General features: G+C 36.4%; 1 protein-coding gene across 4 annotated transcripts in view; it reads right to left on the bottom strand.

Annotated features, from left to right (window-relative positions):
- Positions 1 to 23,396, bottom strand: part of WDSUB1 (WD repeat, sterile alpha motif and U-box domain containing 1) — a 74,053-nt gene that overhangs the window by 50,236 nt on the left and 421 nt on the right. For 3 of the 4 annotated variants that reach the window (XM_068545054.1, XM_068545055.1, XM_068545056.1), the window contains exons 2-5: positions 20,952 to 21,373; positions 19,124 to 19,308; positions 15,372 to 15,464; positions 10,710 to 10,803 (exon numbers count right to left, since the gene is read on the bottom strand). In XM_068545054.1, the coding sequence (XP_068401155.1) occupies positions 10,710 to 10,803; positions 15,372 to 15,464; positions 19,124 to 19,308; positions 20,952 to 21,349 (770 nt within the window). In that variant the 5' untranslated portion in view covers positions 21,350 to 21,373. Of the gene's footprint in view, positions 1 to 10,709; positions 10,804 to 15,371; positions 15,465 to 19,123; positions 19,309 to 20,951; positions 21,374 to 23,035; positions 23,274 to 23,396 lie in introns of those variants that run through there. The other variant, XM_068545057.1, reaches the window with a different exon arrangement.

Here is a 23,396-nt window from a genome sequence, read left to right as displayed (position 1 = left end):
CAGCCACCCATGTCACAAATCACCTAAAGCATTTTAATTCAAACCAGTTTTATACAATGACCAAAAAACTAATCAAATGAAATCACCCACAACTATTTCATTAGGTCAAGTATGTTCCTAAGGTTTAATGATTTATTTTACACTCACACATTTTTATTTTAAATATATATCTATGTTTCTTCTCATTCAGGAAGTATGTACAGTCTCTTACAAAGATGTAGCAAAAAGAAGATAGAAATTATGTGAAGAAACTGGGGAGGAAGAGAACATAAAGATGAGGTGGGGGAGAGAGATGAAGGTTAAGATTAGTATTTAAAATGTATGTCACAACAGAGTCCACTTTGTTAACAGAGGGCTGCAAGTTTGTTGCCGAGCTTCTTCAATAGCAATTTAAAAAAGGAAACATGATCTGTCATACAATTTAAGATAGAAACACAAACCCAATGCATGGGAAAGGGACATCAATTCCTTAGGCTGAGACCTGTAGGAACTATTTCCCCCAAGGTCTTTACAGAGAGGATGCTATGAAACATAGTCCCCAACAACTCTTCCTGAATGAAGATGGTTAAGTTTCAAACAGCTGTTTTATAATGCCCCTCAGTATAGATCAATGGCTAAAACTTAACCCAGAAAAAGCAGAAATCAGAAAATGAGGGAGTAAAATAATGTTATATGTTATATAATTGCCTAATGTTCCAGATTACAAAAATAATACATAAAAATAATATTCTTATAATATACATAATATTTAATGAGCCTATACTGAGCAATTATTGTGCCCCAAACATAATAAATGCTCTGCCTGCATTTTCTTATTTAAGCTTCATAACAATCTTATGAGGAAAGTGTTCTGACTTTCCCCATTTTATAATTCAGAAAAATGAAGCCGAGAGAAGATATGGAACTAGAACTTGTTTGAGGTTGCACAGCTAGTGCATGGCAGGGCTGGGATTAAAACTCAGTAACCTGTGTTTCTGGATTTTACACTTCCTAGAATATCCCCTATGAATGTATTATAATTAAACTTGGTTCATAATGGGCACACACCCTGACAGTTTTAGCCTAAAAACTTATAAAACAGATCACATGACTATTCAAATTTCACTAGAGTTTTCACAAGACATCTATTTTTTCAAGCCGTGTAATATCTAATAACCCTCATGATAAGCAAACTGCAACATGGACTCTGTCCAAAGAACTGACCTGTTCAATAGTTCTGTTAACAATGTTGTAGAGAGTATGGGGAAATGAATGATGATTTGAGTTTTGGAAAGGTGACCTTAAGCCTTCTTACGCTAGTCATTACTGAGTGAGAGAGGGTGACTGTTGAGCCATTACTAATTCATGACAGTAAAACTCTGTTGTCCACATTTATAAAAGATAAAACATAAACAAGCATCTGGTTGAGAAGAGGGGGGACAATTACTTCCAGTTTGTTCTGGAGTAAGATTCCTGGCCTCTTTTCTCCCTCTCTTGCTTAGCAGGAAAGGAACGACCGATGACTGAAAAGTCTGGGGAAGATGCTGTGCCATGTGGTTCAGCCCCTTCTGGATTTTCTTTTTTCTGATCTGCCCTTTCAGGGGAAGTCTGCAGTGGTCCATGCCACCCAAGAGCAGGTGAACAAGTCAGCTGCAGATCTACAGTCCTGCTATCTAGTAGTTATCTGCCCAGTATTTCTCTCTTACTGGTTTTCAACTCAAGAAGAAGAAAAAAGGGTGTTATTTTTGAACTCTTAAAACTCTAACAATGATAGCCATTCTTAAACTGGTTTCCAAAGAATCGCTAACTACTAGAACTGAGAATTTATGGAAAAAGGCAACCTCTATTTGAATTACAAAGACTGACTCTTCCTGTTTGAATAGCAGCTAATTCATATAATGTTAATTTTATCTGGTTGGATCAAGAGAAGTAAGGGTGAAACCAAACACAAATTCGGCTAAGGGGCTGGAGGAAACTTATTAGAGGAGAGATGTGGATAAAGATGGAGAGAAAAAGTTCCTACACATTTTGCTGTAGGACATGTGATGCCATCATAGCCCTGAGAGCTAATGAAGCATGTGAAGCAGATATGAGAATCTATGTATCTTCTGCTAACCCAGATACTGAAGAGATTTTCATAAATGTAAAACAATGTCACGTTTCTCACTATTTTTGGTTTTATTTCTCCTAAAGAAAAACGTTATGTTAATATACGAGTTTATTATTATTGTTTAAACAAACTTAAAATATTTTAGAGTCTTCTCACTTTTATTTTCTGTAAATAGCAATATATGTAACCCTCATAAGCAAAAGCTCCTTGGAGTCCTCAATAACTTTTAAGAGTGTCAAAGAATCCTAAGACCAAAAAGCAATGAGGGGGGTGGAGTCAAGATGGCGTACTAAGAGGATGTGGAATTCGCATCTCCTCACAACTAGGGCACCTACCAGGCACCGGTGGGGGGCCACAGACACCTAAGGGGATGGGAGGAACAGCCAGCTACCGGGTAGGATGTGGGGCGTGGGGGGAGTGAAGGGGGAGGAGAAGTGGATGCGGGACAGGACTGGCACTGCTGAGGGGCGGCTGGGGGAGGGGAAGGGATCCCACACCTGAAGGGGGAACTTGGGGAACCACTGGGAGGGCAGAGGATCAAAAGGGAGTGTGACCAGGTTTTCCCTGCCCACTCGGACCCCCAGGAACCTGTTGAGATCCCAGGCCGGATCCTCTGCCCACCTAGGCCCCCTCCAGCCACTCAGGTCCTGAGGGAGTGGGAAGAGGGAAGGGGGAGCAATAGTAAAGGCCGGACCTCTGGGACTGGCACCCCTGAGGGGCAGCTGGGGGAGGGGAGGAGTTCCTACACCCAGCGGGACCCAACCACGGTTAGGGGTCCAGCGGCGATGGGGGAGACGCTGGGGGAGATGGTACGGCAGGGCATAAAGGAACAGAAGGGAACGGGGCCAGTGCTTTCCCTGTCCACTCAGGCACCAGGAAGCCTGTTGGGCTCCTGGGCCAAATCCTCTGCCCTCTGAGCCTCCCTCCTGCTGTGCAGAACCCAAGCCCCGCCCCTACACCCCCACCTAGGGTCCCACCTCTACACTCGGAGACCCCCTCCCACAAGCTGGGCCTACACCCCACCCACACACCCTCACTCAGGGCCCTACCTCCAAACTCCAGAACTCCACACTCCAGAGGCCCCCCTCAGGTCTTGATGCCTCTCCCGTTCTGGACAGGTCCTAAGTAGAGGCCCCACCCCACACTTGAATTTCCGCCCCCCCCAGGCCCCACCCCAGGCTCAAACGTCACACCCCCACCTGCCTAGGTCTCGCAGCACCCTAAACCCCGCCCCTGCCTAAGTTCCACCCCTGCCAAAACTCCACCCCCATAGCCAAGGCTTTTTTTTTTTTCTTTTTTCCTTTTTTAGATTGGAGTTCTGTTTTACCTTGTGGATTCATTGCTGCTAATTCTTTTACATTTTTACTTTTCCTAATAAATCTTTTATTTTTCTAATTCTACTTTATTCTTTATACTTTGGTTATTGCTCTCTCCTTTTGGCTTCTTCCCCCTCACCACTTTTTTTTTCTTTTGTGGTTTTATTTTACCTTGTTGCAGTTGTTTCAATTATAGTTTTATTTTTCCTAATATGTTTTTCATCTTTCTAATTTTATTTTATTATTCTTTGATATTTTACTGCTCTTCTTTTCTTTTTTTCTTTCTTCCCCCGTTTTTTTTTCTTACCGTGCCACAAAGCTTGTGGGATCTTGGTTCCCAGGCCAGAGGTTGGGCCCAAGCTCCTGTGGTGGGAGTTATGAGTCCAAACCAATGGACTAACAGAGAACCTCAGACCCCAGGGAATATCAATCGGAGTGAGGCCTCCCAGAGGTCCTCATCTCAGCACCAAGACCCAGCTCTATCCAACTGCCTGCAACCTCCAGTGCTGGACGTGTCAAGCCAAACAACCAGTAAGACAGGGATACAGCACCACCCATCAAAAAAAAAAAAAAAAAAAAAGAAACCAGAAAAAAATATGTTACAGACGAAGGAGCAAGGTAAAAACCTACAACACCAAATAAATGAAGACGAAATAGGGAACCTACCTGAAAAAGAATTAAGAGTAATGATAGTAAAGATGATCGAAAATCTTGGAAACAGAACGGAGAAAATACAAGAAACGTTTAACAGGATCTAGAAGAACTAAAGAGCAAACAAACAGTGATGAACAACACAATTACTGAAATTAAAAATACTCTAGAAGGAATCAATAACAGAATAACTGAGGCAGAAGAAGGAATAAGTGAGTTGGAAGATAAAATGGTGGAAATAACCGCCAGGGAGCAAAATAAAGAAAAAGGAATGAAAAGAATTGAGCACAGTCTCAGAGACCTCTGGGACAACATTAAATGCACCAACATTCGAATTATAGGGGTCCCAGAAGAAGAAGAGAAAAAGAAAGGGTCTAAGAAAATATTTGAAGAGATTATAGTTGAAAACTTCCCTAACATGGGAAAGGAAATAGTCGATCAAGTCCAGGAAGCACAGAGTCCCATACAGGATAAACCCAAGGAGAAACACACCGAGACACATATTAATCAAACTATCAAAAATTAAATACAAAGAAAAAATATTAAAAGCAGCAAGGGAAAAGCAGCAAATAACATACAAGGGAATCCCCATAAGGTTAACAGCTGATATTTCAGCAGACACTCTGCAAGCAAAACGGAGTGGCAGGATATATTTAGTGATGAAACGGAAAAACCTTCAACCAAGATTACTCTACCCAGCAAGGATCTCATTCAGATTTGATGGGGAAATTAAAATCTCTACAGACAAGCAAAAGCTATGAGAATTGAGCACTATAAACCAGCTTTAAAACAAATACTAAAGGAACTTCTCTAGGCAGGAAACACAAGAGAAGGAAAAGACCTACAATAACAAGCCCAAAACAATTAAGAAAATGGTAATAAGAACATACATACCAGTAATTACCTTAAATGTAAATGGATTAAATGGTCCAACCAAAAGACATAGACTGGCTGAATGGATACAAAAACAAGACCTGTACATATGCTGTCTACAAGTGACCCACTTCAGACCTAGGGACACATACAGATTGAAAGTGAGGGGATGGAAAAGATATTCCATGAAAATTGAAATTAAAAGAAAGCTGGAGTAGCAATTCTCATATCAGACAAAACAGACTTTAAAATAAAGACTATTGCAAGAGACAAAGAAGGACACTACATGATGATCAAGAGATCAATGCAAGAAGAAGATATAATAATTGTAAAAATTTATGCACCCAACAGAGGAGCACCTCAATACATAAGGCAAATGCTAACAGCTATAAAAGGGGAAATTGACAGTAACACAATAATAGTATGGGACTTTAACACCCCACTTTCACCAATGGACAGATCAACCAAAATGAAAATAAATAAGGAAACACAAGCTTTAAATGACACATTAAACAAGATGGACATAATTGATATTTACAGAACATTCCATCCAAAAACAACAGAATACACTTTCTTCTCAAGTGCTCATGGAACATTCTCCAGGATAGATCATATCTTGGGTCACAAATCAAGCCTTGGTAAATTTAAGAAATTGAAATTGTAGAAATAAAGTATTATAGTAGAAATAAAGAAATAAATTATTTTTCCCGACCACAACGCTATGAGACTAGATAGCAACTACAGGAGAAAAGCTGTAAAAATTACAAACACATGGAGGCTAAACAATATACTACTAAATAACCAAGAGATCACTAAAGAAATCAAAGAGGAAATCAAAAAATACCTAGAAACAAATGACAATGAAAACACGACAACCCAAAACCTATAGGATGCAGCAAAGGCAGTTCTAACAGGGAAGTTTATAGCAATACAATCCTACCTCAAGAAACAAGAAAAATCTCAAATAAACAACCTAGCCTTATACCTAAAGCAATTAGAGAAAGAAGAACAAAAAAACCCCAAAGTTAGCAGAAGGAAAGAAATCATAAAGATCAGATCAGAAATAAGTGAAAAAGAAATGAAGGAAACAATAACAAAATCAAAAAAACTAAAAGCTGGTTCTTTGAGAAGATAAACAAAATTGATAAACCATTAGTCAGACTCATCAAGAAAAAAAGGGAGAAGACTCAAATCAACAGAATTAGAAATGAAAAAGGGGAAGTAACAACTGACACTGCAGAAATGCAAAGGATCATGAGAGATTACTACAAGCAACTATATGACAATAAAATGGACAACGTGGAAGAAATGGACAAATTCTTAGGAAAGCACAACCTTCCGAGACTGAGCCAGGAAGAAACAGAAAATATAAACAGACCAATCACAAGCACTGAAATTGAGACTGTGATTAAAAATCTTCCAACAAACAAAAGCCCAGGGCTAGATGGCTTCACAGGCGAATTTCATCAAACATTTAGAGAAGAGCTAACACCTATCCTTCTCAAACTCCTCCAAAATACAGCAGAGGGAGGAACACTCCCAAACGCATTCTACCATGAGAATGAGAGGCCACCATCACCCTGATACCAAAACCAGACAAAGATGTCACAAAAAAAGAAAATTACAGACCAGTATCACTGATGAATATATATGCAAAAATCTTCAACAAAATACTAGCAAACAGAATCCAACAACACATTAAAAGGATCATACACCATGATCAAGTGGGGTTTATCCCAGGGATGCAAGGATTCTTCAATATATGCAAATCAATCAATGTGATACACCATATTAACAAACTGAAGAATAAAAACCATATGATCATCTCAGTAGATGCAGGAAAAGCTTTTGACAAAATTCAACACCCATTTATGATAAAAACTTTCCAGAAAGTGGGCACAGAGGGAAGCTACCTCAATATAATAAAGGCCATATATGACAAACCCACAGCAAACATCATTCTCAATGGTGAAAAACTGAAAGCATTTCTTCTAAGATCAGGAACAAGACAAGGATGTCCACTCTCACCACTATTATTCAACATAGTTTTGGAAGTCCTAGCCAGGGCTATCAGAGAAGAAAAAGAAATAAAAGGAATACAAATTGGAAAAGAAGAAGTAAAACTGTCACTGTTTGCAGATGACATGATACTATACATAGAGAATCCTAAAGATGCCACCAGAAAACTACTAGAGCTAATCAATGAATTTGGTAAAGTTGCAGGATACAAAATTAAAGCATAGAAATCTCTTGCATTCCTGTACACTAATGATGAAAAATTTGAAAGAGAAAGTAAGGAAACACTCCCATTTACCATTGCAACAAAAAGAATAAAATACCTAGGAATAAACCTACTGAGGGAGACAAAAGACCCGTACGCAGAAAACTGTAAGCCACTGATGAAAAAAATTAAAGATGATACAAACAGATGGAGAGATATACCACGTTCTTGGATTGGAAGAATCAATATTGTGAAAATGACTATACTACCCAAAGCAATCTACAGATGCAACGCAATCCCTATCAAATTACCAATGGCATTTTTTTTACGGAACTAGAACAAAAAATCTTAAAATCTGTATGGAGACACAAAAGACCCCGAATAGCCAAAGCAGTCTTGAGGGAAAAAAACAGAGCTGGAGGAATCAGACTGCCTGACTTCAGGCTATACTACAAAGTTACAGTAATGAAGACTATGGTACTGGCACAAAAACAGAAATATAGATCAATGGAACAGGATAGAAAGCACAGAGATAAACACACGCAAATATGGTCAACTAATCTATGACAAAGGAGGCAAGGATATACAGTGGAGAAAAGACAGTCTCTTCAATAAGTGGTGCTGGGAAAACTGGACAGCTACATGTAAAAGAATGAAATTAGAACACTCCCTAACACCATACACAAAAATAAACTCAAAATGGATTCGAGACCTAAATGTAAGACCAGACACTATAAAACTCTTAGAGGAAAACATAGGAAGAACACTCTTTGACATAAATCACAGCAAGATCTTTTTTGATCCACCTCCTAGAGTAATGGAAATAAAAACAAAAATAAACAAATGGGACCTAATGAAACTTAAAAGCTTCTGCAAAGTACAAACGAGATGAAAAGACAACCCTCAGAATGGGAGAAAATATTTGTAAATGAATCAGTGGACAAAGGATTAATCTCCAAAATATATGAACAACTCATGCAGCTCAGTATTAAAAAAACAAACAACCCAATCCAAAAATGGGCAGAAGACCTAAATAGACATTTCTCCAAAGAAGACATACAGATGGCCAAGAGCACATGAAAAGCTGCTCAACATCACTAATTATTAGAGAAATGCAAATCAAAACTGCAATGAGGTACCACCTTACACGGAGCAGAATGGCCATCATCAAAAAGTCTACAAACAAGAAATGCTAAAGAGGGTGTGGAGAAAAGGGAACCCTCTTGCATTGTTGGTGGGAATGTAAATTGATACAGCCACTGTGGAGAACAGTATGGAGGTTCCTTAAAAAACTAAAAATAGAACTACCATATGACCCAGCAATCCCACTACTGGGCATATACCCTGAGAAAACCATAATTCAAAAGGACACATGTACCCAAATGTTCACTGCAGCACTATTTACAACAGCCAGGACACGGAAACAACCTAAATGTCCAAAGACAGATGAATGGATAAAGACGATGTGGTGCACGTATACAGTAGAATATTACTCAGCCATAAAAAGGAATGAAATTGGGTCATTTTTAGAGATGTGGATGGATCTAGAGACTGTCATAGAGAGTGAAATCAGAAAGAGAAAAACAAATATCGTACATTAACGCATATATGTGGAACCTAGAAAAATGGTACAGATAAACCGGTTTGCAGGGCAGAAATAGACACAACGATGTAGAGAACAAACGTATGAACACCAAGGGGGGAAAGTGGCGGGGGGCGGGTGGTGGTGGGATGAATTGGGAGATTGGGATTGACATGTATACACTAATATGTATAAAATAGATAATAAGAACCTGCTGTATAAAAAAATAAATAAAATAAAATTCAAAAATTCAAAAAAAAATACAAAAGAGAGAATAAGACATAAAGTTTACAGTGAGAAGGTATTATGTGCATTTAATTGGAATCCCAGAATTAGAGAAAGAAAAGGACAGAGGCAATATTGGAAGAGATAATAAATAAGAATTTCCCCCCAAACTGATGAAATATCATTCTACATCTTTAAGAAGTTCAGTAAATTCCAAGCAAACTAAATAAAAAGAAACCCAAAACTAGATACATCAAAGTAAATGTGCAGAAAACTCAAAATACAATGTGAGAAGTCAGTGAAAAAAATATGAATTATATCCAAAAAAGCAAGTCAGAATAAAACTGACTTCTCTATAGCAATACACAAAAATAATGTCCTAAGTTGTATTTATTCCAACAAAAGAAGATTAGTTTAACATGTGTAAACCAGATTTATAAAAATCAGTATAATTTATGACACTTATAGGATAAAAAAGAAAAAGCATATGCTCATTTCAAAAGATGCATGAAAAATCATTTGATAAACTATAACACCTATTCATGAAAAAAAATTCTTACAAACTATATAGAAGGAAAAGAAGAGTTAATAAAGCTTATCTCCCAAAATCTACAGTGATCACACTTAATAATGAAAGCATTCCCTTTGCAATTAGGTCAGACAAGGTTGGCTATTTTCACTATTTCCATTATCCTGGTAGTGTTAGCCAGTTCAGTAAGGCACAGGAGATATCAAAGGTATAAGGATTAGAAAGGAAGAGACAAAAGCCATCATTAACATATGATATGATTTTATACATAAAAAAACCAAAATTAGAATCTTAACAGATAAATCCAGTCATTCCATATATATTTCCCTATATTAGCCACATCTTTTATAATAGCAACAAAAAAATTAAGTGCCTAGAATAAATCTAATAAAAGATGAGGAGGACCTCCACAAGGATGACAAATAAACTGTCTTCTATTGAGAGACATTATATTGAGAGAAATCAAAAGACATATAAATGGTAACATATGCCATATTCATGGGTTGGAGACTCAACATCATAAAGATGTCAATTCTCCCCAAATTTATCAGACTCAATACAATCCCAGTCAAAATCTAAACAGGTTTGTGTGGGTAGAGGGAGGAACTGGAGACAATCTGACAAGCTAACTCTAAAATTTACATGGAAGTGTCAAAAGCCAGGAACAGCCAAATTATAAGGCTCAGAAAGATATCAGAGCAAGGATAAACAGAAAAACAGAACAGAATCACAGGCTGAGAAAAGACCCACACATATATGATCAGTGATTTCTGACAAGGTGGCATATGAAAATGGTGAAGAAAAGATTCTTTTCACCTTGCATTACTGAGACAACTGGATATCCATATGGAAAGAAATGAAACTAGATTCCTATCACATATTATATATATCAGATTTGTTCAACCACTTGGAAAACAAACGTAATGTTGAGTAAAGGAAGCCAGACACAAAATAATTCATAATGTATGATTTGTTTTAAATCAATTTAAAAGGAAAAAGCAATGTTGCATATGACCTGAGGTACTGTCACCAGAAAGGGGCACTTGGAAGGGGAGGACTTCCGGAGGAAAACCAGCAATGTTCTATTTCCTGACCTGAGCAGTGGTTACAAGTTTGCATCACAATGATTTATCAACCTATTCTCTTATGTTTTATGTACTTTTCTGTAAGTCTACTCTATTTCATACCAAAATGGTTTAAGGAAATTAAACTAAATAACTTACCCTGAAACTAACATCTGCCCATCGTGAGAAAAAGCACAAGTCAGAACAGGAGCACAGTGCCCACTCAGTGTACTTTTATATTTTAATTCAAAACCTGCAAACAACAAGGTGAGAAAAATTAGCAAGCTGACTGCGCTTAGAATTTATTTTTAAGTAAAAACTATTTCACTTATTTGTTCAATAAAATCTTTGAGTGCCTAAAAGACACAAAAATGAAAAAAAAATTGTCATGCAACTCAAGTGATTAAGTGGTTTCAAAAGTTCAGTAATGGGTAAAGAAAATGGTGGGTCAGCAAAGGCTAGATGGGGGGGGTTATAATCATCAAATTATTTTTAAATTAAAAATTTTTAAACTCTATAAAATATATAAAATTTTAAACTAATTGAAATTTTAAACTATACTTCAATCTTGGTATCTTAAAAAATACACACACACCACACGCCAACTGCCCAAACGCCTAAAAAGAATCAAATACCTGTAGTTTTAAATATCTGATATTAAGAAAATATTTTCTGATTCCATAAATTAAAAATAATAGTAATTTAACATCTTATAATTCCAATATATCCTATAAAACTCCTACAAGTATGGTAACACTAAAATTCTTTTTATGCTTTCTATAATTACTGAAAAGGAATATCATAACTCTTAAAGGTAAGCTGAGGGAATTCAATGTATTTTAGTGACAACATATAAAAACAATCACTAAGAAGTTGGCCTGGCAAGACAAGGAAATAAGTGAAATCTATAATTTTCTCGTACCTAATAAGAACTTTTTTGAAGTGTTAATGGCTCTTAAGATAGAAAGCACTTAACTAAACAAAAAGGTCATTAGAACAGGTAAAAGTTTCAACAAATAGAAAATATATAATTATTTCACTTTATTATTAAGTATTTTATTTCTATTCAAAATAGAAAAAAAATATGTTTTTATATGGGAGAGCAGATATAGGCATTCAAGGCACTGATCAATACTTAGGCATATACAGATCAATAAGTAGGCACAATCAATCAAACAAAGCAAAAATGTTAACAAGTTGCAAATTAAATGAAGATTTAATAAACCTGCAACAGGATCCTAAGAATTTGTTACATTCTCAAGTATAAGATCCATTTGTCTATCTATTCCTCTCTACAAATAAGCATTAAAATTAGGTGCAAATTAATGCTAAACGCTTTATTAAAAGGCTTTAACTGCACATGTTTATATAGTGTTATATATGTTTTTTAAAGAGCCAGTGTAAAAACACATTTTCCAGACAATGTATGAAAAGCTTTGCTTTTGAATTATTAAAGATACGTTGTATTTAGAACATCCACGTACATGACTATATTTATGGTTTCTTATAAGAATTTCACCTTGATAAGAACAGAAGGAAGAGGTAGGATAGACCAGAGAAGTAATAGAACTCTTATCCTTACCAGCATGTCACCGAATACATTAAAAAATTACTGAATGTAACCTAATAGGCAATAAAGTAACTAAATTTCCACAAAAAGAAATGTATTTATTACTTCCTAATAGCAGACCCTTCTCTATACACTCGCATAATGACAAAGACTCTCTCCTTGACCAAACTCTACCCAGGCTCTTCTGAGCTGCCTCCTGGACTAGGCCTTGACCTTGGCCTACAAAGACTTTAACACAGTTTTTAAGAGTTCAGGGTTGCATCCCTAGGATGACCCTACCCCCCTTATAAAGTGCCTGCCTGGGAAAACTCAGGGCTGCCAAAAGAATTTACATTTGTTCCAGCCAACACCTGGAGATAGAGCTCCTGTCTCCCCGGCTCTGTGAGAGGGGAGGAGCCTAACTTCCGTAAGTGCCAGTTACAAACCCACGTGGGTTGCACATGGACCAATTCCTCGCTTCTTGCTTTTTGTAATTTTTTCACTTCCTGGATGCTACGGAGCCCCCATTTACCCCTGCTTTACTCCCTCATTCTCCCTTTAAAATACACAGTCACATCTGTATAAACTGAAGTTGAGCTCAGTTCATGCAGGACTCTTGCAATAGTATATTACTGATTAAAATCTATTGCAATAGTATATTAAAATCCTTCCTTACCGCTTTAACTAGTGTTCAGCTTTATCTCTGGCAATAATTTTATAAACAATGAAATATAGTTCATGATTTAGCTAAAGCTTATTAGGTAACAAATAATAAAATAAGAATATTTTTAGGCATCTGAAGCAAGATGGCCAACTGATCATATAATTTCAGAGTTCCCATTAAAATGATAATGAAGGAATTAATAAAGATGTAAATTCACATCAATGAAGGGAAGGGGAAGGGGGGGCATCAGGAAATGCGAAACTGAAACCAATTTTGGAAAGGCAGATGCAAATTAATTGACGAGATAGTATAGAGAAGTAACAGCTTGGGGTGTAAAATGAGGGGGCTACAGCAAAGAAGTAAGCTAATCTTCCCTAGAAAACCCCAAAAGACTTAGGACTATTAACAGAAAACCCCAAAAGACAACTATTAACAGCCAAGGAAAAAGAAAGAGATACAGATACAGACCTGAAAACAGAAAAATTAACTATAAGTCTGTTTATAAAACAATATCTACCTCCCATCCCTCCCTCACCCTGCCCATAGTATGCTGCATGAAAGCTAGATGCTTCTGCCCAGGAAGAAGGAAAACAATGACTGCCTGGGGAGCTCGATGGCAGCTCCAGGGCAACACAGACACCCACATTCTCTAATTCTCCAACCCTTCCCCAATAAGGGCCAATAGTCCACCTTCTTATCCTAAAGGGAAGCCAGCAAATACAAACAACCACCATGTGCACAGAGCTTTTAAACTTCTTCTTATTGTTTAATTCTTGAAAGTAAATGGAATACTAAGGATCATCAGGCATTTGAAGAAGGTAATCATATGAAAGAGAAAGATCAGGATAAACAAAAAACGGCCCAAGAGCAAACAAAGTTCATCAGGAAACAGAAGGGAACTTAAAACCAAAACAAAAAGCCTCTAATTGGTATCCTGAGAGTTTAGAGAGGATCTTGCATTAAATGGAGGACACTAGGAAAAAGAAACAAAAAAGGTAAGCATTTGGAAATTGAAAATATTATTGATGGGATTAAAAAATTCAAAAAAGGTTAAAAGATAGAGCTAAGGAATTTTCTCCTAAGATAGAAAAAATGATAAAGAGATAAATGTGGGGGAAAAATAGACATAGGGAATCAAGTCAGGAGGTCCAACACTCAACTAATGGGAGTTATAAAAAGAGAAGTAGAGAAGAAAGAATTAGAATGAATCCTGTATACCAAAAATGAAAGACGTAAGTTTCCTGACTGACGAGTCACCTGAAAGAATAGTACAATGCATGGGGGAAAGACCCACACATGCTCAAGAAACAGTAACTACAATGAACAAATTTAAAATGTGGTGGTACATTTCCCCCAAGAAGATATACAGATTGCCAACAAACACATGAAAGGATGCTCAACATCACTAATCATTAGAGAAATGCAAATCAAAACTACAATGAGGTATCACCTCACACCAGTCAGAATGGCCATCAACAAAAAAATCTACAAACAATAAATGCTAAAGAGGATGTGGAGAAAAGGGAACCCTCTTGCACTGTTGGTGGGAATGTAAATCGATACAGCCACTATGGAGAACAGTAGGGAGGTTCCTTAAAAAACTAAAAATAGAACTACCATACGACCCAGCAATCCCACTACTGGGCATATACCCTGAGAAAACCATAATTCAAAAAGAGTCATGTACCACTATGTTCATTGCAGCTCTATTTACAATAGCCAGGACATGGAAGCAACCTAAGTGTCCATCGACAGATGAATGGATAAAGAAGATGTGGCACATATATACAATGCAATATTACCCATAAAGAAATGAAATTGAGTTATTTGTAGTGAGGTGGATGGACCTAGAGTCTGTCATACAGAGTGAAGTAAGTCAGAAAGAGAAAAACAAATACCGTATGCTAACACATATACATGGAATTTAAAAAAAAAAAAAGGTTCTGAAGAACCTAGGGGCAGGACAGGAATAAAGACAGAGACATAGAGAATGGCCTTGAGGACACGGGGAGGGGGGAGGGTAAGCTGAGATGATGTGAGAGAGTGGCATTGACATATATATACTACCAAATGTAAAACAGATAGCTAGCGGGAAGCAGCCGCATAGCACAGGGAGATCAGCTCGGTGCTTTGTGACCACCTAGAGGGGTGGGATAGGGAAGGTGGGAGGGAGATGCAAGAGGGAGGGGATACGGGGATATATGTATACATATAGCTGATTCACTTTGTTATACAGCAGCAACTAACACAACAATGTAAAGCAATTATACCTCAATAAAGATGTCAGAAAATAAATAAATAAAAAATAAAAGTGGTGGTGTAAACAGTATTTAGAGAAACTTTGAAAACCATCAAAAGAATTGAAAACAGAAAAAGGAGGAATGTGTGAGCAGGAATGTGTGTAGTGGTAGTGGTGAGGTCATAATCGGTAGTGTGCATACAATTCCCAAATCATGTATATGTATTACTTTGACTAAAAGTTCTTAAAATATATTTTTATAATCACTTTTAGATATCCAGAGTTCTTTAGTTAAAAAGATTAATTAAAATATAAATTTTACCTGAATCACAAAAAATCATTTTAGAGAACTACTAGTTGAATACATACCTAAAGTATGGGTAAAGGAAATAACCCAAATTTTGATCTGGCAATCCTGACCACATGATGCCAGTCGAAAGAATTGAAGACCTTGTTCTCCACCTAAAAATATAAATTTGTTAAAAATAAATACACAAGAATTGATAAAACATTTAAACCAAAAAACTTTCAATTTCTTAACTCAGATCTGTTAATTCTATTCATTTAAACCACATTCACAAGCAATATTAATTATATTAATTAATTTATACCATATAACGAAATGTCGGTTAAAGAATTTCTTTTAAGCAAGGTACTTCAAAGGATTATGGCTTTAGCCCCTGAAGTTGCAACAACAAAATACCTTTTTATTTCCCTTCCACTAAGGATATAATTCAATGTTGCAAGGGCCAATATTGAGCCATGAAGCCTAGGGCACCCTCCAACCCAATTTTAGAGTCTATGAGGTTAGCACTGATGGAAAAAATTAGGAAGAAAAGTCAGTTATGAGATGAGTGTTAAATGCTTAATTGCTCCCAACTTAACTTTTTTAGGATACGTTCACTTGTTAGAAGCTTAGTCTTAACTCACATGGAATGAGACTGTTTTCCCATTTGATTTAATCAAGACAAGGACTAGAATTACATAAATCCAAAACAACATCAATTCAGTCCAATAGATTTGGTGGAAAATATTACACAAATCAGGGAAAGTAATCAGTTAAATTTGGTGTTACAAAAACCCGCTAGTTGTTATGCTTACTTAGATAATTTCAGTGTATCATTATCTACCCACTAGATAAGTTCCTAAATATTGTGGGTAACGTTAATATTGGTATCACCAACTCAATTTTATATGAATTCCACCTAATATCACAGGTCAAAGGAAATTTCAGCACTCATATGCAGTAAGACAATTAAGAAACCTAATACCCATCTTAAGACTGCACTCCTGTTTTGCAAATATTTAGTATATAGAATTTAATTTATACACCTGGGTATGTAAAATAAATGTTTCCTATGGACTCACTCTGTTTTGTTGAAAGCACATATACTTTATTAACATAAAACAAATTAAAATTTTTCACTGAAAGTTTTTCTAACTGCATGGGACTTCCACATTTCAACAGAATTTTTGTTTTTGTAGCACAGGTTCAGCCAAACAGCATCCTTTCTCAGAGATCTTGATGGATATAAGCAATTCCTAATAATCATTAACTCTTTTTAAGGCAAAACAGTTTACCCAAAAATGGCTGAGAGTAAAATATTTAAGTACTAGACTCACTTAAGAAAACTTTTTTTCCTATTGTTTCTAGACTAAATAAGATCCTTAAGTTAATTCAGAAGTTTCTTTCAGTAGTAAGAATTCATCTAGGACAATGTAAAATTATAAAGCTTAAAATATGCCTATCCTTGAGATCCAAATATAATATTTAGAAATAGACTTTTCTTCAGGAAAAATATTTAAATTGTAATAATATTCTAATCCAAACTGTCTTTTCACTTAAAAACTGGAGAGAATTGAACATTTATCCTCCAGCACAAACAGTATTATTTTTCCTTATTTGAGCAAAATGTCACAAAGACAGAAGATTCAATATGTCATAAGTATTTACAGATATTAACAAATACCAAATTAAACAATAACAAGTTAAAAATTACATACTTTGTCTTTTAAGAAAATACATAGTTACCACAAATTCCTATAATAATCATTTATTGGTTTATACGCTTTAAAGCATATATTGATCTGTTTCAGGGAATTTACACATAAGGTTAATATCTATTTTAACAGAAATTGAACTAAAGAAACTACAGAAGGGACATATTAGAAGTATCCTGAGAAATATACTTTGAAATATACTCTACAGGCAGGGTAGGGATGTGAGTATTAAACTTATTTTAGAATCTCACCAAATTTTCTGCCTAGTTTAGTGAAACTTTCCAGGACCCATGAGCTGCAATCCCTCTAAAGATAGAACAAGCATGTCCTTAGTTTTACTCTACTATTACTATAAAAATGGTATTTTAATTGAAAATCTTTTTTTCAGGTAACTTAGAATCAAAAAGGAAACCTAAATCTCCCTATGTTTATATAACTCATTAAAGATTCACTGAGTGCCTGTAAGATTTTGGAGAAGGTCTCACAGAATGCAAGAAATGGTTCTTGTCTGTTACAAGCTGGTCTTCTTAGAATAAAACAGCATAAAACAATATATTAAAAGAATAAATTATCATAAGTAAATTAGGTAGGGAGTTTAATGTAAGAATGGGTTCATGAAAAGAAAATCTGTTAATCTGCTATATGACACTAAAAGGTTAAGAAAACAAAAACAAGAAATTTCAGCAAATCAATAAAAGGAATCTTATTCATCAGTCTGCATTTCAAGGCCTATTATATTCCAAGCACTGTAAATAAAACAGACCCAGGCCCTGCCCTATGGAGCTTACAATCTAACAGGAAAAACACCATTAAACACAATCCATATAAATAACTATATAATTAAAACCTGTGATACTTCACTAAGTCCTGTAAAAGAAAAATAAAGCATGCAACTAAAAGACTGTATCAAAATACTTTAGACTGCGTGCAGGAGGTAAGAGCAGGGGAAACTCACCTGAAATGATTTTTTTTTTTTTTTTTAACCTGAAATCTAAAGGATGACTAATAGTGAACCAGGTGAAGGGTCCACATGTAAAACCCTTGGAAAAATCTTAGAGACATTCAAGGAATGAAAGGAGGCCAGTGTGGCAAGAGAATGCATGAAGCCAAGTGTGATTTGGGATGAGGCGGGGAAACAGAATATGAAGGTACTTACAGGCTTTGTGTTTGGGATTTGGTATTTTATCTTACCTTAATCATATTTTAATATGCCATTGATGGTTTTGAAATAGGGGAGTGCCAAAGCCATCCTGCTACTGGACCTGAGCTGTCCAATAAGGAAGTAACTAGCCACACGTGGCTACTGAACAGTTGAAGCGTGACTACTACAAATTGAGATGTGACATAATATGCAAGCTAGATTTCGAAGACTTCATACCAAAATACAGTAAAATATCTTACTAATACTTTTACTATCAATTACTGAAATAATATTTTAGATATATAGGGTAAAATAAAATATGTTAAAATTAATTTCACCTACTACTAGAAATTTTTAAATTTACATATGTAGCTCACATTATATTGCTATGGGACAGCACTGGTCTGGCAATAAAACTGGAGAAGCCAAAAGCAGAACTTCATCCTAACACAGAAGGTGAAAATAAAAGAAGACAACTTCCCAATTCACTGTATTTATTTAAAACCAAGAGTCTATATTCAGGAGTTCTTGTTTCTTCTTTTTCTGAAAACTAACTGTATTGTCAAATGCTTTATAAATTTATGTTTTGAAAGATTAAATTAGTAAATGGAAAATGAAACTTGTTTTCAATTCTTACATTTCACATTTCTATTTGAATATCAATATACAATATTTCAATAATCACAGTAAAACCAACAGGGTTAAGGCCTCTACATTACCGTACTCTAGGAATCCAGATCTACTGCACCAAGTTGAGTCAGCCCCTACATATTTTCCCAAAGATCCTGATTTTCCCCAAAAAGTATTTGTGATTTCATTTTGATCAAAAAAGATATAGGAGAAGGATGATTCCTTGAAAGGAATGAATTAAAAGGGCTTGTTGTTTTACTAATGATGAAGTGAAAATAAGTAAGAACGAAAAGTCACATACAAATTGCAAATGGGAATTACTATTGCTTACAAGAGTAAAATAACTAACCAGAAACTGGCTGTGAAGAAAAATCGCAGCAGGTAATTCCAAGATCATGTGTTTTTTCACTATGCAGACACCTCATTTTATCATCCCACAGTGTTAAATCTCCACACGAGGAGCCAGTGACAAAGAGGTTTCCATTAGGAGAAAATGCACAGGCCACCAAGGAGCCATCCTTAACACTAGCACATCTGAAATAAAAGCAAAAGAAAAGGGAATTTTCATTTCAGAGCATCTTTTACTTTACATTACAATCTCTAACAGCAGCTTGATATACTAAAAAGAGGATAAATGGCTATCACAGAACTACAGATAAAAGACAGTAGATGCCTATAGAAATAAAATATCATTTATATGCTTGCTAAAAGTAAGAGGATTTAAACATTATCTTAACCAAACAAAAGTCGACATATCTTCATACTGTTCCATGTGGCAAGTCAGTATGAACATGTTAAAATCTACAAAGCTTAACAAAAAAAGCAATAACAACCAACAATATCAACTACAGTCACAGTTTTTTTTAAAGATATAACTTTTTTATTGAAAAACATGTTACTGGGGTCAAAAGTACTTTCAACTTTTGTATTAAAATCACCTAGAAACAAACAAACCTAGAAACAACAAACAGCAAAATCACTCAGAAACTTTCATCCCATCTTCAAATACAAATGCTTTATGTAAAGAAAATGCTGTGAACAAGTTAAAATTATCTAGGGAAGATTAGGAAGCACTGGCTTAACAATATTAATTATTTTCTCAATTAGGAAAAAAAAACTGGTAAAAACCCAACAATTAGTGCAGTGTCCTAGCCAGTGCTTAAATCTACTGCAGTGTACCATTTTTATATCATTAATTACATACATTAGAGAAATAATGCTAGGGAGGCAGAATTTATCACCCAATAGGTGAAAAAGATTCATTAGCTGACAGCTGTATTTCATTCACACAAAATAACTTAAAGGCATTTGATTCTTCCTGTGCTTTCTCTTTAAACTGTTCATTAACACCACTTAAAACACATCACTTTCTTCAATCCAAAGACCCAAATCTAAATGAGTAACAGTTGTTTACTAGCTACCATTTGTGCTCTGTGTGATGCTGGGGGGTAGGGAGAAAGGAAGGTACATTAAGCTATTTTAATTGGTAACATCTGAAAGTTTATAGTTTTTTAACGTACTTAATGTCACGTTAAAATGGTTAAAATGTTTGATGCTATATATATTTCACCACACTATAAATACATACAAGTGCATGGTTTTAATGTTGGTGAGTTGCAACACAACATTACCAGTGTAAATTAATTGATGTCTTTTTATCCAAAAGGAGTTTTTTAAGTGATTTTTTTTAAGAGAAACGATAACACAACACCATGCTGATCACAAGGTTCCTTCTTCTGGGCTTGGTCAGCAAGAATCCTAATCAGGAAAGAGCTGTGCAGGTGAGACTTACCTACCATTACTTTATTATTGAGAACACCTGAGCCACGAGTGAGACAAATAAAGCCTAAAATTACTAAATTTCATTCAAAAGACTATTGTGGGGTTTTCTTTTGGCCTAACTCTTACCCAAAAAATCCATGAAAGTCTAACAAGATTAACCTTATTTTACAAAAGAGAGATTGGAAATTTAAAACACTCGGAGCCAAGCAAATCTACTTCAAGAATCATATTATGTTTTTATGACCTTCAGAAGATAGGTCAAAATATTTTTCCTTGTGATGTCTAAAAATAATCTGCTTCTTAAAGTCATCAAAATATTCCGCCTTTTTTTTTTTCTTTTTTTGGTGGACCCGTTAATAGGATTAAAAAACGGAAAGCGGTTTAAATATTCCTACCTATATAACTTGTATGACTGTGCATTCCACAAAACAACAGTTCCATCAGCTGCCCCTGATACCAAACAAGTGGAGTCTGGGGAAAACCGGCAAACCCTCACGGGACTACCACTGGGCTGTTCCATCACTGCCAAAGTCTGTCCGTTTTGAGTGTCCCATAAGACAGTGGTACCATCTGTTGAACACGAAGCCAAAATATGTCCTGAAGGGGAGAAGCAGCAGCAGTGGACAGCATAGGTGTGAAACTTCAATGGAGAGTGTGGCAATTCACTGAAGTCACTCAGGGAGTACAGGCGGATTGTTTTGTCCAAGGAGCAAGTGGCCAAGAGGGAAGAGGAGAAGGCACAGCAGTTGACATCATCATCATGATCCGCTAATGTGTGGATTAGTTTCACCATGTTCTTTATTTGAAGTAAAATATCCTGCAATTTTTAGACAGATAAAGGTTACTTCATCCTAGGAATCAAATAAACGCAACTCAAATCAATAGAAAAGAGCCAAAAGCAATTAACTTGCTCGATGAAAGCTCCTACATTCACATTTTTAAAAGACAATATTATTATACTGGGGGTTAGAATAATTTGGAGAGAAATGAAACATTTTAAGACTATAACCTCTGATGACTATCACAATCACCAGTGCCATACCAATAAAATTCCACAACTCCTGAAAAAGAACCTATTCAAATAACGTCAAACTGATTTGACACTGAACATCCAGAACCTTGGGTATTTATTTCACCTTTGAAGACTCTCCCTTAACTAACTGCTACTCAACACTGCCTCATTCCACATCTGCTAATCTCAGCTTAAAACGATTTTTCACTACTTTAACAAACTCTGCTGCTCCTTCCACAGGATGGAGCCAAGGCTATTGCTCTGCCTTTAAGATGCAGAATTATATAGTTCACTCATAAAAAAGGAACAAAAGGTTTCATTCACAATTTAAGTGGCAGTGTTGAAAGCTATCATGTCATGGTTTGTCATCTTGCCTGACAAAGAATAAAAAGATATAAAAGATTTGAGGTGAAGAATCAATGTAATAAATCAAGGAAACCAAAAAGAAAGAGTGGCAAAAAATGGACTTAGCTGGTCTGCACCTAAGAACAAACTTACAAATTTAGAATAAAATCCAAGCTCCTCACCAAGACTTACAAAACCCTACATGGTCTGTCTCTTGCTTGCCTACTTCTCAGACCTCAACTCCTTCCACTTTCCCTCACCCTCCCTCTTTCCAGCCTCCCTGGTCAAAAGGATTACACCTAAGATCTTCACAAAGTGGTTTTCTTATGCTTAAATTCTCTTACCCCTGCTTTTGGGATCTAATTTCGCATTTCGATTTCAATTTCAGTGTCCTTCCTCAGAGAGAGTTTCCCAGTCTAAAGTAGCCCCTCTACAGGCTAGCACATCACCCTATTTTAATCATCGGTGTAGCAATTACCACCCTCTGACATATTTATTATTTATTTGTTTCCCCCCACTAGAAGGTAAGCACCAAACCAACAAAGATCGGGTCTGTTTCGCTCATTTCTGTATCCACAGCATGTAAAACGTAAAACAGTATCGGCACCTAATGTGGTCAAACAAATATTTGCTGAATTAACATTTTCCCCCAAATCCAGTTCTAGGCTTTAAACATTATATGTGAATATAATGCAAAATGATTGGATAACTAAAAATAAAGCTACTAATACTAAAAAGAAAAGAAAAAAAATCTGACAGTGGAAAAATGGTGTAGAACGAGGCAATAATCAGCCCTGAAAGGACAGGCGTAACTTTGAATTGTAAAATTCATAATACCTTGTTCTAATATTATTTACAGAAATCTTTCCAAACAGATGGAGCGAGCCTTTTCCAGCATTTATCTTATCCCAAAAGTTCAGCCTCTTTTTTCAAACAAACTCCAATGAAGTCTAAAAAAACAACCAACCAGCCAACCAACCAACCAACCACCAAAAACCCTGGTAGATTACCGCCTGAGGTGTTGCACTGGAAACAAACGCCATCAGGCGGTGCTTTCTGGGGAACTCCCAAATCCCAACTGTGCAAGTGCACACGGGTAATTTTCCAAACAAGCTTCCTCACCCTTGTGGCGCTCAGCTCCCTTTGCAGTTCGAGGCCCTCGAGTCGCAAGGACAGAGACGCATCAGCCTAACTCTTTGTTTTGAAACGCGCTCTCAAGGCTACCGCTACCTGGTGTGGGCGTCCACTTAAACCTCAGCCGTCAAGCCGAACACTCAATTTCCGGTCATATCCCGGACCAACTCGCCAGTGTGAACACACGCATACCCATCTAATGCAAGGCAAACCCGAAATGTGCCAAGAATCCTCCAACATAAAGCTCGAGACCCACTCCCACCGCGCCCACGCGGGGACCAAGAATTTGCCCAACTCTGAGAGCCAACCAGGCCTCAGCGGACCGAGCGACCCGCGGCAGGAGCGCGGC

This window comes from Eschrichtius robustus, chromosome 5 (assembly GCF_028021215.1).
Source record: "Eschrichtius robustus isolate mEscRob2 chromosome 5, mEscRob2.pri, whole genome shotgun sequence".
In the NCBI taxonomy this organism is placed as follows: Eukaryota; Metazoa; Chordata; class Mammalia; order Artiodactyla; family Eschrichtiidae; genus Eschrichtius; species Eschrichtius robustus.
The sequence above is the reverse complement of the archived record's forward strand: the minus strand, read 5'-3'. Positions and strand labels throughout refer to the sequence as shown.